The 16,627-nt window shown below is 35.7% G+C and overlaps 1 protein-coding gene and 1 long non-coding RNA gene across 2 annotated transcripts in view; both read right to left on the bottom strand.

The window, feature by feature from the left end:
* The window catches only part of PRIM2 (DNA primase subunit 2), a 315,731-nt gene that overhangs the window by 142,613 nt on the left and 156,491 nt on the right, over positions 1 to 16,627 (bottom strand). The window contains exon 8 of the mRNA XM_021936782.2: positions 1,599 to 1,666. Coding sequence (XP_021792474.2) covers positions 1,599 to 1,666 — 68 coding nt within the window. The remainder of the gene's footprint in view (positions 1 to 1,598; positions 1,667 to 16,627) is intronic.
* LOC110742989 overlaps positions 11,128 to 16,627 on the bottom strand; it is a 64,104-nt gene continuing 58,604 nt past the window's right edge. The window contains exon 2 of the long non-coding RNA XR_002521347.2: positions 11,128 to 12,671. This is a non-coding gene — a long non-coding RNA (uncharacterized LOC110742989). The remainder of the gene's footprint in view (positions 12,672 to 16,627) is intronic.

Here is a 16,627-nt window from a genome sequence, read left to right as displayed (position 1 = left end):
ATAAAGAAAACTAAAAGATACCAGAAAGTAAAATCTATCCACACTTCTGAAAGAGAAGTTTAAAAAGAATTTTTCAAAACCATAAAGGAAAACACTATTGGTGCTTGACTATATAAAACTTGAAAATGTAGGTATGTTGACTAATACAATTTTAGAATTTTAGAAAAAAAGTATGTAACAAATACAACAAAGAGTTACTACCCTTTAAAGTATGTAAGAGCAAATAAGATCAGGAGATGCTATCAATAAGTGAGCAAAGAATACAGGTAGTCAATCCCACCTCAAAATAAGGAAAATGAATTATTATTACCAACAAAATGCACAGGATCACAATAGTATCCCTATGTCTAACCCATTAGCAACTGTTTTGACTGCCCTATCTTGTTCAGAATATAGTAACATGGCAGTCTTATACAAATATGAGTGTATAGGTAGAATAGGATTTTGAAAAAGAAATATACATACATACTTAAATCTTTAAAATGGTTCACACCCTTTGACAAAGTAATTTCAATTCTGAAAACCTACCCTAAGAAAATGATCTAAAATACAGATAAAGGTTAACATATAGCATTGTTTTACAGTTAGGAAAAAAACTGGAAATGGTCTAAAGTTTCCCAAAAGGAGATAAATATGCTACAGTACAGATATACAAGAAAATATAATGTAGTCACTAACAACAATGTTTTTAGAAAGATTTTAATACTAAGGTAAAAAATATTACAATGTTTATAAAAATGGAAAAAATTGTCACATAAACGATAATTTCAACACTAAGTAAAAAACAACAACAAAAATAACAAAAACATAGAAAGGCAGGGTATGGTGGCTTACCCCTGTAATCCCAGCACCTTGGGAGGCTGAGGCAGGTGGATCACCTGAGGTCAGGAGTTCAAGACCAGTCTGGCCAATATGGCGAAACTCTCTCTCTACTAAAAATACAAAAATTAACCAGGCGAGGTGCCCCGCACCTGTAATCCTAGCTACTCGGGAAGCTGAGGCACAAAAATTGCTTGAACTCAGGAGGCGGAGGTTGCAGTGAGCGGGGATCGCATCACTGCTCTCGAGTCTGGGCAACAGAACAAGATTCTATCTCAAAAAATAAAAATTAAAAAAATTAAAATTAAAATAAAAACATAGGATAAATATTATTTCTGAGCAGTAATGATAGTTTTTTCCTTTTCCTTTCCTGTATTTTCTAACTTTATTTTTTAAATAATGAGACTATATAATTTTTGTATTTAGAAATGAACTCCATCCATCTCATCTATCCTCAATAAAAGTATGCCTTAACCTTGTACTTACAAAAATAGCTCATTCGAGATCTTTCTGTAATGTTAGTTATCTCTACTCATTTAACTTAAACTTATCAAGCAGTTCTGCACACTGTTGTTGAATTAAAAGAGCTATCTACAGTGCCCTAAAGTCAAGGGTAACAAGTACATGGTATTAACAACTTCAATTGGAATAATGGAATGAAAGCAAAAAAAAAAAAAATAAGTTTTTAGTAATCGAAGGGGTTTCACCACTTTAATACACTTTATTCACTTTACTGCACTTGGATTTATACGCATAACAAGGCTGTGCCTTTATATTACCTGAGGTGGTTGAGCAGCGGCTGAAGTCTTTCATCAGACTGCACAGCAGGCAAGGACCTGGCTGTTAACTAAAAGCAGGGAAGAAAATTAGTAAAAACAGCAAAGGCTGAACACTGAACATATTTGAATACTAAATGTAAAACGAGTTGAAAAGCAGATAGGGAGGCAATACTTAAAAACATAAGGTTATATTTCTCTTTTCTCAAATCAAGAAATTATATAAAAACCTGACACATTACGCGATCAAAGTTAGCTACATGGTTCTAAGGACACAGGATATGTCACTAAGTTTAAAAGTAAAGAAAAAGGTGAGCAAAACAGAGAGTAAAAGGGAGTGTCCTGAGTTCATGAAAAAGCATTCACTTATAAGACTATTATCTTTGTAAATAAAAATGTAAAAACTTCTAAATATAAAATTGTATAACAACCAATCTTGTAGCACTGAGTCCTAAGATGATGAAGAAATTGGGAAGAGAAATTCTGATTTATAGCTATGCCACTGTGAAACTGGTTACATATAGAAGTGTATGTACTTCATTCTGTCAGCTGCATGACTATAAGGAACCAAGAATATCTTTTAAGTATACAGAAGCAACTCAAAGTATTTAATATTAAAATATGACCTCAAATTGAGCTAGGAAATAAGTCAGAGCCAATACTGTGTACCAACTTGACAGCATATCAACAAATGTGAATTTCTGATCTATTTTATTACAACAATATTAATTATACATCTATATATCTCTATTTTCTTCTATGTTCTTAAGAGAATGCCTTTTTATAAGAATTTGACACAAGGAAATTAAAGACATCCATTCAAAGTAATCTGACAGTTTGAGGTAAACTTAATAAAACATCAAAACAAAAATAAAAGATAAATCTCTTCAGGATTCAATTATGATCAAAATGGTTCTCATATTTTACTAATCAATCATTTAACAATTCACAAAAAAGAACCGTAAGGCAAGCAACAAACTGAAAGATACCCTTTGGGTTTATATAGTGTATCCTTCTTTTTAATTTTTTTAATACATTAATTACAATTTCCTAAAAATGGAAAACAGACATTTAATTCATCAAATCTAATTATATTATGCAAATAAAAATAAAAATATCATCTAAAAATATAACTTTTTTTGAAAAAAAGTTGACCAAAGTGCCATATATGAAGTCACTTTTATTAAATAATTTCTAATGATAATGGAGAAGCTTTCCCCAATTTTGTACAAGAGTCAACACGTTGACAAAGTTACTAATTTAAAATACGATAAAGTGAGACAATTAATCTGCTGCAATTTTAGCACAATCAATACACTTTCAGTATCCCTGAGAAATGCTAAGTCTTGTATTTTGAAACATGAAAGATGTTATCAAGGTTATCAAATTCTATAAACAAAACACTTGAATACTTTAATACATCCTTTACCTGTTAATGTCAAATCCTGTTACAAAAATGCCATTTTCATTGTTCAAGAGATTTCATGTCTCAGAACCAAAGCTGTTTTCTAAAATGATTTAAACGATTTATCTAGACATTTCGAAAGTCAATTCTCTGAAAACAGAGCAGACAGAGTGGGCTTTTTCAGTCACTTCTGTCAATCTATATAGTATGCCTTCTAATCAAACTATCTTTTCTAAATAGAGGCAAACAAAAAATACCTCAGTAAAAGCAAAATATTTCTAGATGTCTGTTCAGTCCATATAGGAAAGATTTTCAAATCTACACCTTCCTCTTAATTTCAGCCTTCATTTCCTTTTCCCTAAACTATTAATACATCTCCACTGTTATTTCTGCTGCCATTCTTGCCCCTTCCTAATTTATACCAAGGTCAGAGTGAAATTTTCAAAATGAAAGTTAACCACACCCCTCATTAAAATCATCTAGTAATTCCCTCAGGCTCCCAGGGTAAAGTTATTACATCAGTCTTTCATCAGATATTTTCTTAAAATTTTCCTTTTAGGCGGCATTACTGAAACAATAGGCACTGAATGAGTGACTGCCGATACAGCTTCTGCCAATTCCACAAAACACAATGACAGCACATCAGGCAGAAATTTTCCATAGCTCCAGTTTTCTGGAACACATGTGTTCGATGATATGCATTCTCCCATCCTCCCCTTCCCACCTCCAACTTATTTTCAAGATTGAATCTAGCAAGAATGATTCTTAAGACAGGGAGAGGCCAATGATCTGAGTAAAATTATTTCAAGGAAGATTTTTGAGTTTTCCAAAGATTTTCTTTTCAACTTTTAAAACAATTAGCATTTACAAAAAAAGCATGCATCTCTCCATGCTAAGGATATGAAGTAATAAAGCTATTTCAAAGCTCTTTAAAGTGGCAAACCCATCTGCTAACCTTTTGCTGACAGAATGCAAACTTCATTTTAGGAAATGTTGGCTCCATTTCTTCTGAAATTTTTCTCTGAGCTAACGTAGTTACTACTTACATCCACTGGACTGTGATTGGTAACTGCATCCCTAGCACTTGCAACACAACAGATGTTTAGTTTAGCAAGTATTTATTGAATATGTAATAAATTCAAGAAATTACAACTATGTAATTTCATTAATTGATAAAAATGAAAGTATATGTCTATATTTCATAAAGCTTTTCAAATCCCTCCTTTGAGCAAAACTAAATATAAATCAAAACTAAACTAAGTAACAATTATCAAGTCTTCCAAGAAAGCAATACACTGTCACAGTAAGATTTTTAGCATTTCCTCTACAACCAGAAAGCTGTATCTATCCAGGTTAAATCGACTTTGGCTTCCAACTATGTTTTAATTTTTTTTCTTTTTATAGAAAACACAACAATATACCTGACACATAAATCACCAAGAATGAAAGAGAAGGAAGATCTATCACAGTTTGCATCTGCAAAGCCTAAACGAGTTGTCTAAGTTAGGGCTATTTCATGGGAACCATCATAGAAGTTGGCATAACTTATAGCTTATTTCTCATTATTGTTGAAAGGTTAGGGGTGAGTTAAGATGTCCTTTCATTATTAAAACTATATTAGCAAACTGAATTAACCAATACAGTTTCCACTGTTTTTAGACAAGTATAACAGATTACTAACTCTTAGATAAATCTCATTTTAAAAATAAGTGTCACTGAGTAAATTTTGCTGAAAGGTTAGGGGTGAGTTAAGATGTCCTTTCATTATTAAAACTATATTAGCAAACTGAATTAACCAATACAGTTTCCACTGTTTTTAGACAAGTATAACAGATTACTAACTCTTAGATAAATCTTATTTTAAAAATAAGTATCACTGAGTAAATTTTGCCCTTTGACATATATTTGGTTACAAAAATAATGCATTTTACCAACTATTAATCCTCCATTAAATGCTAATAAATCAGGTGATTACTCTAGACTTCACCACTACACAATATATCCATGTAAGAAAACTACACTTGTACCCTCCTAAATTATAAAAATAAAGAAAAATGCCCATAAATATCAAATACATTCAAAGTACAAGAGACAAAAGAGAGTCTGGAGGTGCCTGGTCCAACTTTGTCATTTTATACATTAGGAAAGCAGGTTCCTCAGGCCATAAGCAACTAGTTGCTGGCATGGCCAGAAGCCTTCACCTAATCTCAGAGCACCTCTGTCTCCTTTGAGTCCCCCACCTCTCAAAATAGGACAGCACTCTTCAAGATTCACTTTACCTCACAGATTTTTAGTCTTCAAGACTCCCAAATTTTTTCATGGAAAATTTCTTCATGTCATTAGGGATTTGGCTCAAATATCACCTCCTCACAGAGGCCTTCCCTAACCTTTGGTAAAGGGTAACTGACACTTTACCAAGGGTTGGGAATTTTATTTCTCAAGATATACTATAACAGGCACTACCAAAAGATTGACCACAACATAGTTCCTTCTTTTTTTTTTAGACAGAGCCTTGCTTTGTCACCCAGGCTGGAGTGCAGTGGTGTGATCTCAGCCCACTGCAACCTCCGCCTCCCATGTTCAAGTAATTCTCCTGCCTCAGCCTCCTGAGTAGCTGGGATTACAGGTGTGTGCCAACACGCCCAGCTAATTTTTGTATTTTTAGTAGAGATGGGGTTTCACCATGTTGTCCAGGCTGGTCTCAAATTCTCGACCTCAAGTGATCCACCCGCGTCGGCTTCCCAAAGTGCTGGGATTGTAGACGTGAGCCACTGCGCCCAGCCATAGTTCCTTCCTTCTAATCTATGTCTCTCTGATTTTTGGTGGAAAGGGCTGGGTCACTAACTGATTGTTAGAAATACTGACTGAATCTATACTTTCCCAACAAGGGTCTGGTAAAGCAGTAGGTATTCCCTAACCCTTTGTAAAGCAGCAGGGTATTCTAGCTATTACTCAGGTACCTCACAACATTTATCACTACCTGAAATTATCTGATTAATTTTCTGACTATGTCTTTCTCTCATCACAAGAATATAAGCTCTGTCAGGGTAGGAATCTCTTCTGTCTTGTCATCGCTTTCCCCCAACTGCTCAGAACAGCACAATGGTATGGCATGCAGTAAGTACTCACTAAGTTTTGGAGACTGAATGTAAGGTTTACCCCTCTCAAATATTTCTGACAGAGGCATGAGTTTAGAAAAGTCTGCCCTTGACCCTGATCCTTTTGGTCTTATATTTCTAATTGTTTTCATTAGTAAATATGTCCTATCAAGTAGATGAGTCATACACGTTTCTCTTTTCATTTCCAGCTAAATGGAATATCCAAGTCCTTCTGTTAAAAGGAGGGCAAGTGCACTACCCTGCAATGTAGCTGAAACTGTGACCTCCTGGTTCAAAAGAAACAAGTAGCCCCAAACTAGCAGTCCAAAACTCAAATTTTGGATTGTCATCTGAAAAATGATGAGGTTCATAAATCTGGAAAGAGAAGCGTTATTTCTCATAAAGGGTTGCAGCCTGCCGGATGGCCATTCTGATAGGCTAGATAGCCTCTACCCAGAAGCCAGAAACAGACACTTTGAGGGAGGAGCGAAGGAAATAGGAATTTATGCTGAACAGGGTAGCCAAATACACATATTTAATAAGCTGTAGGAGGAGTCATGAATATTTATGAAAGGAGAAGCATGCATACACGCAATTAAGGTTCGCGTCCCTTCATGAGTCACGTGTAAAAAAAATGGCGGCATCAGCATGATCCAAAGGTGGAGCTTTCAGGCATCGGATATCAAAAGGTGAAGCAGAGAACATGAAAACCCTCACTGCGCATCCTCCATAGACTGGCCTGAACCACTCTGTGGTTAGTAGTCTCTTGTCACGGGGGAATGTTGGTTAACTGTTGTGTGGAAACTGCAAAAGGGAGCGTGAGCATCAGGTGGTTGGTTGGTATCAGGGATGGAATGAGTCTTTCCAAAGGGCTCATTTCTGTTTAGCCTAATGGCAGTTAGCAAGGGATGGGGCATAATGAGGCATGTCCAACCTCCCATTCCATCATGGCTGGGAACTCAACTTCTAAGGTTTCTCTAGGGTTCCCTTGGCTGGGGGGCCTAAAAGTTTATTTTTATTTCTTAAAATATACTATAACAGTCACTACCAAAAGAGTGACCATGACATAGTTCCTTCCTTCTAATCTATGTCTCTCTGGTTTTTGGTGGAGGGGGTTGGGTCACCAACTGATTGTTACAAATAAAGCAGAAATACTGGCTGAATGTATATTTTCCCAACATTATTAAAAATTTCAAACATAGAAAGTTCAAAGTCATTTACAATGAACACCCATTTAAAAGAACAGAAAAACCTAACCAGCCAAGACTGAGGCTGCTTGAAAAATTTATATAAAGTAACTAAGGAACAGACAGTGTAAATATGACTCTATTCAAATAAGACTCAGACCAATGTAAAGAAATAGCCTTTGTTATTTAAATCACAATGCTAAAATAAAAGTGTGTGTTTAAACACCTTTCAAGATATTATTCCTAAATAAATAAGTTGCAGCTCCAGGTAAGTTAGTTATTTTGAAAGACAGTCCAAAATGTTTGTCTCAAAACACCTCACCTAAAAAGGACATAAAGTTTTAAGAACACTGAAATCCAGCTAGGCACGGTGGCTCATGCCTGTAATCCTAGCACTTTGGGAGGCCGAGGCTGGTGGATCACCTGAGGTCAGGAGTTCGAGACCAGCCTGGCCAACATGGTGAAACCCCATCTCTATAAAAATACAAAAATCAGCTGGGCATGGTGGCGGGCGCCTATAATCCCAGCTACTCAAGAGGCTGAGGCAGGATAATCACTTGAACCCAGAAGGCAGAGGTTTCAGTGAGCAGACAAGAGCAGAGATCGCGCCACTGCACTCCAGCCTGGGTGACAAGAGCAAACCTCTGTCTCAAAAAAAAAAAAAACTGAAATCCAATAGTAATTATAAGGTAAATCTACTCAAGAATAGAAAAATCTGGATAAAAAGCATGCTTGATTGTCATATCTTTTCAAGAGTAAAGCAAACAGAAAATATTTTTTCTTTTTAGATTTCCCTCTTAAATTAGATCTCTTTAATATAGCTAAAAATAAACTTCATCAGGATGGAAAAATTACTTGTTAGAATTACATTCTCTATTCAATAACACTTTTTAACAAGTGGGGTAGGAAGCAATTTTGGTTGCACCTAGGAAAAGCAAGAGGAAAGGAGACTATGGACAGTGAAAGCTTCAGTTTTATCAGAGATATTCTCATCCTTTCCTTGGATTCAATCCAAGAAAGTTCTGAAGCAAATACAACCCTCTAAATTTATGCCAAGGAAGAAGTAAAGCTCTGCAGACTGAATCACTTAACATGTTTGCAATTCTGTTTCTCAGATTTTAGCTTATGTTTCTTTTCATTGTGTTGGTTCTGTAAATAACTAGGAGAGACCAAACCTCCCTGCTTCCAATTACTGACCTTTGTTACAGATTAACTGGCCTTCTTTGTTGTCCTTACCTAACTTAGATCAGATGGCACCCAAGACTCCATGACAGTTACATCTTCAGTGTGGAATGTTAAATATCTTTCCAGAAAGAAAAAGACCTCCTTAACTAATCAAATCATTGTAGGTATGCAGTAAGCCTAACATAGAAAGATGTTGAAATTGTGTTAAACTTCCCTACGTTTTGTAGGGAATGGAAGGGAATGGAAGGAACACTGCCTTCCATTCTTTGGAGTCTGTGTTTCCCATGTGGCTAGTCCAAACTTTTTGCTTGAATAAACCCTCTTTAAACTAGCCTGTGACCCTTTTGATTATTTTAGGTTGACAATATGTTAACACTGGTTAATTCCTGGAGGTAAATACATGAATGTTCTACTATTTTGCACACAGTTGTGTTTGCAATAGTTCAAGAGAGGAAGAGAGGGAAGACTGACTTATTTCCTAGCAGGGTAAGGAATGGCTTGGAGGAGGGCAAGCTAAAGTAGAGGCAAAGAGGTCAAAAGGGTGGCACTTCCAGTGATCTAGAGATCCAAGATGAAGAACCAAATTATGGCAGAGGCAGTAGCGACAGAAAGGAAGACACGTACATATGAAATATGTAAAGGTATGCTCCATAGAACTATTATCAGAGAAGGGGAAGATGGAGAGGACATGCAGGTAGGTAGATAATTCTATCAACTGCAAGACAGTGGGTACAGAAGAGGAAGGTGGGAAATGAAGGAAAATTTAAGTTTCATTTTAGGCACGCTGAATTTGAGGTGCTTTCAACTAAGAGGTAACTAAATATATATGGATGTAGAGACCAGGAGAGATTTAGATTTAGATTTAAGTGTTATCAGCAAATAAGTAGCAGATAAAGCCATGAGCTGGCTGAACCTTCCCATATCATATGCATAAAACAGGGATGTCCAACTGTCATTGAGCTCATTAGGGCACTATGTTGAGGGTTCATGCCGTAGAAAAGAAAAAGTATTATCTTTCTTTCCCATCACTAGGTTCATGACTGAGAGTCCTATAACAAAAGGCAGATTAACAAGAGTAAAGCATACAAATTTAAGTTTTACGTGATATGGGAGCCTTCAGAAATGAAGACCCAAAGAAACAGGGAAACGTGTGTTTTTTACGGACAGTTGTGCAAAAGTATGATTGAAGGACAAAAGGGTATAGTCTAACGGTAATAAACTGGGGGAAACTTAGCAAGTCCTGTTTATTCAGAATCTTCTCTTTGTCCCTGTGTCTTCAGAGACAAGACAGGTTTAGGAAGGGCACATCTCTGATGAAGGCTTTATAACCTACCTCAGGAGGAGGTCGGCTAGGGTTTATGGCCTGCTTCAGAAGAGGAGCCAGGAGAAGGTGAGAATGACCACCTTGTTTCTGTTGTTCCCTCAAATGCCAAGGAGCATGTCCTAAATGCCATCAGTTACAAGCCACATCCAGGAAACAGTACAGATTGAAATGTCTGCTCTGGATAAGGAACGGAAGATTGGAGATATCTGTCAGGCATGTGCCATTCTTAATTGGAACAAGAATTTTTGCCGACATACTTGAAGTTGTGTAACACTGATTTTAAGCAATTATAGATTAGTTATAAAACATAACCAGTAGCTCCTTTAACTCTTGCTGTACACGTAGAATAAATGAATTTCACTCTGTGAAAAAATGTTCCTCTGCCTCCAGCTATGAAGCTGGCTGTTGCTCTTAAAACTCCCTAAAGAAGATTCTGCTGTTAGCCAATTGCTATTTTGAAGCAGAATTGTTTAAAGGGATTGATAAAGGCCTGTAGGAAGAACATATTTTTCATGATTTTCTTTGTCAAATGATGAGCACGAAGGGAGGGAACAAGAATACACAAGGAGGTAAATACGTAAGCAAATATGGTAAGTGGTTCTTAAAGAGTTAACAGACATTTTAAAAGCAAAAGTGGCCCAATCTGTTGAAAATGAAGAACAAGAGGGTGGCTTCATTTTAAAATAATAAATCCCTTCTCTGAACTGTTCACCCAACACTGGCGAAATTAAAACACATAAAAATGACAGGAAAACAATGCTCACTTGGAAAATATTGCTCAATTTTGTTCTCTGGTGTTTTTACCCTCTACCACTCACTTCAGCTTCCTTACAAAAACTCAAGAGGAATGACAATATCAAGAAATCCAAGATAGGTAATCAGTACAATTTAGGTCCCTTCTTTTCATATAATATTGCCTATTCGAAGAACCAGCATAGTACTCTCTTACAGTGGTATTAGGGCGGTGGCATTTATTATTTACAAATGACAAAGAGATGAATATTATTTATTATGTAAAATGACAAAGAACCAAATATTTTAATGGAAAACAAATAAGGAATATTTTTCAAAATGTCTTCGCATTCTTCTCATTTCACATAAGATTTGAGATGGCTCCTACTGCATTTTGTAACTCCCATGAGTGCCAACTCAAAATCTAGAAATCTGTTTTTACCAGCACTTTTCTGGTAAATTAAAGATGCATAGGTTATGCTTATATATGTATTCTAAGAGATAAACAATTTATAGATCAGGAAAAATTTTTTTTAAATCAAAAGGCAACATTTAAACAGACCTCACAGCAACAAAAAGATATAGCTTTAGAGAGAACAGGTTGTTCAACAGAACTATCACTTTTATTACTGGGACCAAGGCAGATGTCAAATAAAATTAACTTTTACAAGCAGCTGCTCTTTTAACTTCATTGATTTTAACAACAGAAAATCCTGTGTCTTTTGAACTACATTTTCTTATAATAGCAACAGATCCCAATTACAAACCCCAAACTGTGAGATTCCACATTACATTTCCCCTTACTCCTGGAACCAAATTTGTTCTCCAGTTTCATGTCCTCCCTTGGCAGGCTGAGATGCTGTTCATCACTAATCTTAACAGTCGAGTGTTCAAATGCCCACAGCACTTTTTGGTTTCCACAGGGCTCTCACACACATTATTTCAGTTGATCTTCACAACAGAGGTGGTTTCATCACTACAATGCTTTGATACATGGAAATTTCTCTATCAGCTGGCTGCAAACATGATTTTCAATATGTAAGCTCTAAAAAGCAACCAACGACCTTGTCAAGCAAAACGCATAGATTCCATTTGAGCTCTAAACATGCCCAAGTAGTTTAATTTCCAAAGAATATTAAACAGTGCAGAGTTAACAAGATATTTCCAGTTCAGGGGTCTGGATGATATGAAGAACCGAGGAAGCAAACCTGGGAATAGTGCAAGCAGACATCCCAGTACTGATTTTTGATCATGAAACCTATGGTGTGAAAAGAAGCTTGTTATTCAAAGGCTAACCTAAGCACCTTACTGATGCTCTACATCATTTAGAAATGTAAAACAATCGCTTGAGCAAGGGGAAAAAAAGGTATTAAGAGATATGCAGTGATAAATGTACATGGATCACTGACTTTTCTCCCTTAGAGTAAAACACCCATAAAATCATTTTACTTCCAGAGTACCCTGATAATTTGGGTTCAAAATTCTTAAGCTATTATAGCAAGCAGTTTCACAATTACATTTCTCATAAGCAAAAGAAAGATCTGGCAAACAGAATTCAATGTATTTTATTTTTTGCATTGGTACTGGACAGCTTGAACTGTCAACCTTTTGTTTAGCCTCTTTAGGAATTGCTCTTATGGAATAAGAATGCAGCATGCAGTTGGCATTCCTCATGTTTTACTATGTGCAGGAATTCTACATAAACTCCAATCCTCGCAATATCACTAACAGGGATATTATCTCTGAGGCTCCTCAAGACCTCTCAAACTGTTCAGCCAAAGGTACCTGGAACATTCAAGGAGGGTGAACAACAGGTGACCTTTATGCCCTAACCATCAACTTCCTTTAATCTCATACAGTTATCTTAAAAATGTATACATTTGACTCTAGAACATGTTCTTGCTTTTACTATAAATATGTTTAATTATTTTACCACTGAGTAACACAGTGTCATTGTTATCCTATGGTTTTATCTATTCCTTAGTACGTTTAGCCCCATACATTTGGCTATTTTATTACTTTAGAAAACATATTACTACATTTTCACTCCTTACAGCCCACCTGAGATAAGTCTTTGGTGGTACAACTGAAGCTGGGAGTTGGCTGAGACGATTCTGGATCTTTTCACTGTGTCATTTCATGTGACTACCACCATTTAGAGAAAGATGACATTTTTGTCAGCCAAAAATCTTTTTATGCAAAGACTCTAAAAACCATTTAAATTCCTAGATTTTTTTCATTCATTTAATAAATTTGTGAGGCAATAACTGAAGTTCTAAAGTTCCTTATTATTACTGTATTTTCATTCATCATTTTTGTCTCCTAAACATCTATACCATATTTACCTAAACATACGTTTGTCAATTTCTTATTTAATGTAAGAAAATAAACGCTTATCTAGGTTTTCCAGAACCAAAACCATTCCTTTACTGTTTATTGTAAGCATTAATCTTGTGCAAAATCTTATTATGTGAAAGTTTCTCATAGAAATTCCTAAATATGCACATAAATTCTACTATGTACACTGGAGTTGCCAACTGTATCTACAGGCTTCCAGTAAATGTTTAAAAGATGGCCCAGACTGAATAGTGGGTTTCATAGTGCATGTTGTTTATCTTCTGTAAACAGTATAGGCCATGATTCCTTTAACTTCCTGCTGAGACTGTTTCCAGACATATAGCCTGCCCATTACACTGGCACTCTTACTGTTTTCCCTAAATATTACTAAACAGTGTACCACTTTTTGCAAACATTAAAGATAATCTATTCTGCACTACACTTAAATACATTCTTTATTAAGTAATCTAAAATCAATGTCAAAGGTTCCACAATTATATTAATTACCAAAGTGAAGAGACACAGAAAAGACATGTATATGAAAATATACACTATCATTTTCTGCAGGAACTCTTTTTCCCCCAATTTGGACTTTCGTTAACATTTGGGAATGGCTGTAAAACAAATGAGAGTGGGCTGAGTGCAGTGGCTCAAGTCTGCAATCCCAGCACTTAGGGAGGCCCAGGCAGGAGGACTGCTTCAGCTCAGGAGTTCGAGACCAGCCTGGGCAATATAAGACTTCATCTCCACTAAAAATAAAAAAAATCAGCTGGGTGTGGCGGCACATGCCTGTAATCCCAGCTACTTGAGAGGCTGAGGTGGAAGGATTGCTTGAGCTCAGGAGATCGAGGCTGCAGTTAGCTATGACTGTACCACTACACTCCAGCCTAGGCGACAAAGCAAGACCCTGTCTCAAAAACAAAAACAAAATGAAACAACAAGCAATGGGGAGTGGCATGTAGGAGGTGGACAAGATTATTACTAATGCCTCAGTGACAGCAATCTGTTGTGTAACAAAACATAGTCCTTGGAAATGCGCTTGAAGAACTGAAGGGCAAGTAATCAACAAGAATACATAGAGATTTCTATTTCCCCCACAGCTGAACCTCAAACCACTGATCCAAATGTATAATTCAAGGATGGTAGCCCCAGATGGCTAACAACATACCTCTAATGTTTATGTTAACAGATGCTGCAGAAAGTATTCATTTGCTTAGTACTGCAGCTACTTTTTCTCGCCTCTGTGACTTAATTTTCTCTGCTCTCTTAGAGCACAATGATGTCTTCCTTGATAGACATCTTGCCTTTGTAGATGTTGAAAATGTTTTTAGTTAAATATAGAACAGCCCAGTGTGCCTCTACATCTCATTCACGGTTTATTTATCTAACTGAAATAATCGGATATTGCACTATTTTTTGACTCATTCAGTTTCATTTAAATTTAAGCTATTTTGTTTATTCATAAACGAATCCTACAGTTTTTCTTTAAAAATAAATGAGACTATTACATAATTTTTTCCTCTACTAAAGGATTTCTATTTTTAAGCCCTTCTAAAAGGAGCTTCTTAAACTATGTGACTAACTTTAATTACACATAAACATGTTTTGCCTATTAAAACTAGAGACCTGTGATTAATTATAAAACTTTCCTAATTATATTTAAAACAAAACAGAACATGAAAAGTAAATAATTTTCATTGCTAAAACACAAAAATCAACAGAAACCATTGATTATGGAATGAAAATAGAAAAGTATAATGTCTTTACTGTGATAAGCACATTTATGCCAATTGGAATTTTCACCTCAGCCTTCTGATCCAACATTACATAGGATGCATTTCACAAATATTTAATTCATCACAAATTCAGAGACAAAACTCATTTAATATTATTGAGGATGTTGGAAGGAAAATGAAATAGACATATTTTGAAATGTTGTAACAAACACATCAGGGTTGTTCCAAATCCTTTTCCATCTCCCTTTTTTTCCCTTACAAAATTAGGAATCATCGCACGTAGCAACCTAGATCACTGATGTCTTCTCATTTCTAAATTCACAGAAGTTTCAAATAACACAGAATTCCTTTAACAACACAGGAGCCCCTCAATTTAATGTATTAATACCAGTAAAAATATAAATCAGCTCCCTGCTAATTTAGGTCACCTAGTAAATCAAAATTACATGCAAAATTCCATTCTTACAAAAAGTAGATATTTTTCTTATTCCTTGTTTCCTTAGGTTATGACATTTTTCTATCTTCTTTTAGATTACAGACAATAATTAGAAAAGATGCTGGTCTAAAAGTAAAAAAACCCTTACCTGCTTGCATAAGTTTTTAAAAAACAATGTAGCTATTATAACAACTGCCTATTTTTCTGACTGCCCAAAATGATGACCTGCCACTTTCATGATGGAATGGACCCTAGATAATATCATACAAGGAAGAAGGGTGTAGATTCTAGACCACTGTGACATACTATTATCTATACCTGCCCTATCCTACTCAAAGTACCAAGGCATAAAATCAAGAGTGAGGGTAAAGTAAACATGTTTGGGGATACACTTCCTAAGAGTAATCATTTTAATATATCATATTTGTAAAATGCTCTTTGATATCAGAACAGCTGGCTGAGACTTTTAAATGACCTTGACATACAGTTGACTGATTGCTTTCCAATGACATTATTTCATATTTTCTGGCACAATCACGCTGATAGTGTTTGATGGATAACCAGACAAGCAAAGGACAAGTCTGAGCAATTGCCATCCTTTATACTTGACGTCTTCATGTTTTATTACATATCTTAGGAAAAGTGAAAGGGAACAAAAACCCATAGGCAATGTTAGTTCCAAGGGGTCTCAATACACACAGGAAGCCCCAAATAGTATTATTTTGAAGCAGCCACAGTCTTTAAATAAAAATACACTTTGTTGTGACTAAAGAACCATCAACAGTTATAAAACTAGGAGGAGGGAGAGATTTTCATCTTGCATGTCTTAGTTAAATTTTGTTTTCTTTAGTAAAATGTTTTGAATGAATGGTCACAAGATCCTCTGAACAAAGCACAGAGCACCAAATGTAAAGCTTGATTTTCCTGTTCTGCTATTTGTGCCTGATTTATTTCCCCCTCAGTTTATTTTAATCAAATGCAAATTAACACCAGCATGAACTAAAATCTGTCCTACCAAGATGCTTCAACAGTGCTCTCATGTGAACTATCAAAGAGTTCACATAATTTTAAAGTCAACTACCAAAAAACACATGTATTTGCCATAAGTTGCCACTGATTTTTTAAATTACATTAACATTACCTAAAAGTACAGTAAATATTTTTGATTAAAGACATATCATAAACATATGGGCAACAAAGGACTTAAGGAAACAGGACATTTGCAACAGGAGCTTGTGACTTTTCACCAACATTCTAGCTGCAGGTCAAAGACAGATGATTTTTTGGTCCCTATGCAAGGTAAGAATGAAGATGCTACTCACTAATAGAAGCAAGAACAAATCTGGAAGAAAAACTAAAAGAGATTCAGTTTTGTCCATGTTAAGTCTGAACTGCCTGTTAGGCATCCAGGCAGAACTAGATAGACTTAAGAAAATAAAGCTGTAAGGCCAGGCACAGTGGCTCACACCTGTAATCCTAGCACTTTGGGAGGCCGAGGTAGGCGGATCATGAGGTCAGGAGATCAAGACCATCCTGGCTAACACAGTGAAACCCTGTCTCTACTAAAAATACAAAAAAATTAGCCAGGTGTG

This window comes from Papio anubis, chromosome 6 (genome assembly GCF_008728515.1).
Source record: "Papio anubis isolate 15944 chromosome 6, Panubis1.0, whole genome shotgun sequence".
In the NCBI taxonomy this organism is placed as follows: domain Eukaryota; kingdom Metazoa; phylum Chordata; class Mammalia; order Primates; family Cercopithecidae; genus Papio; species Papio anubis.
This window is presented reverse-complemented; position numbering and strand designations above follow the sequence as displayed.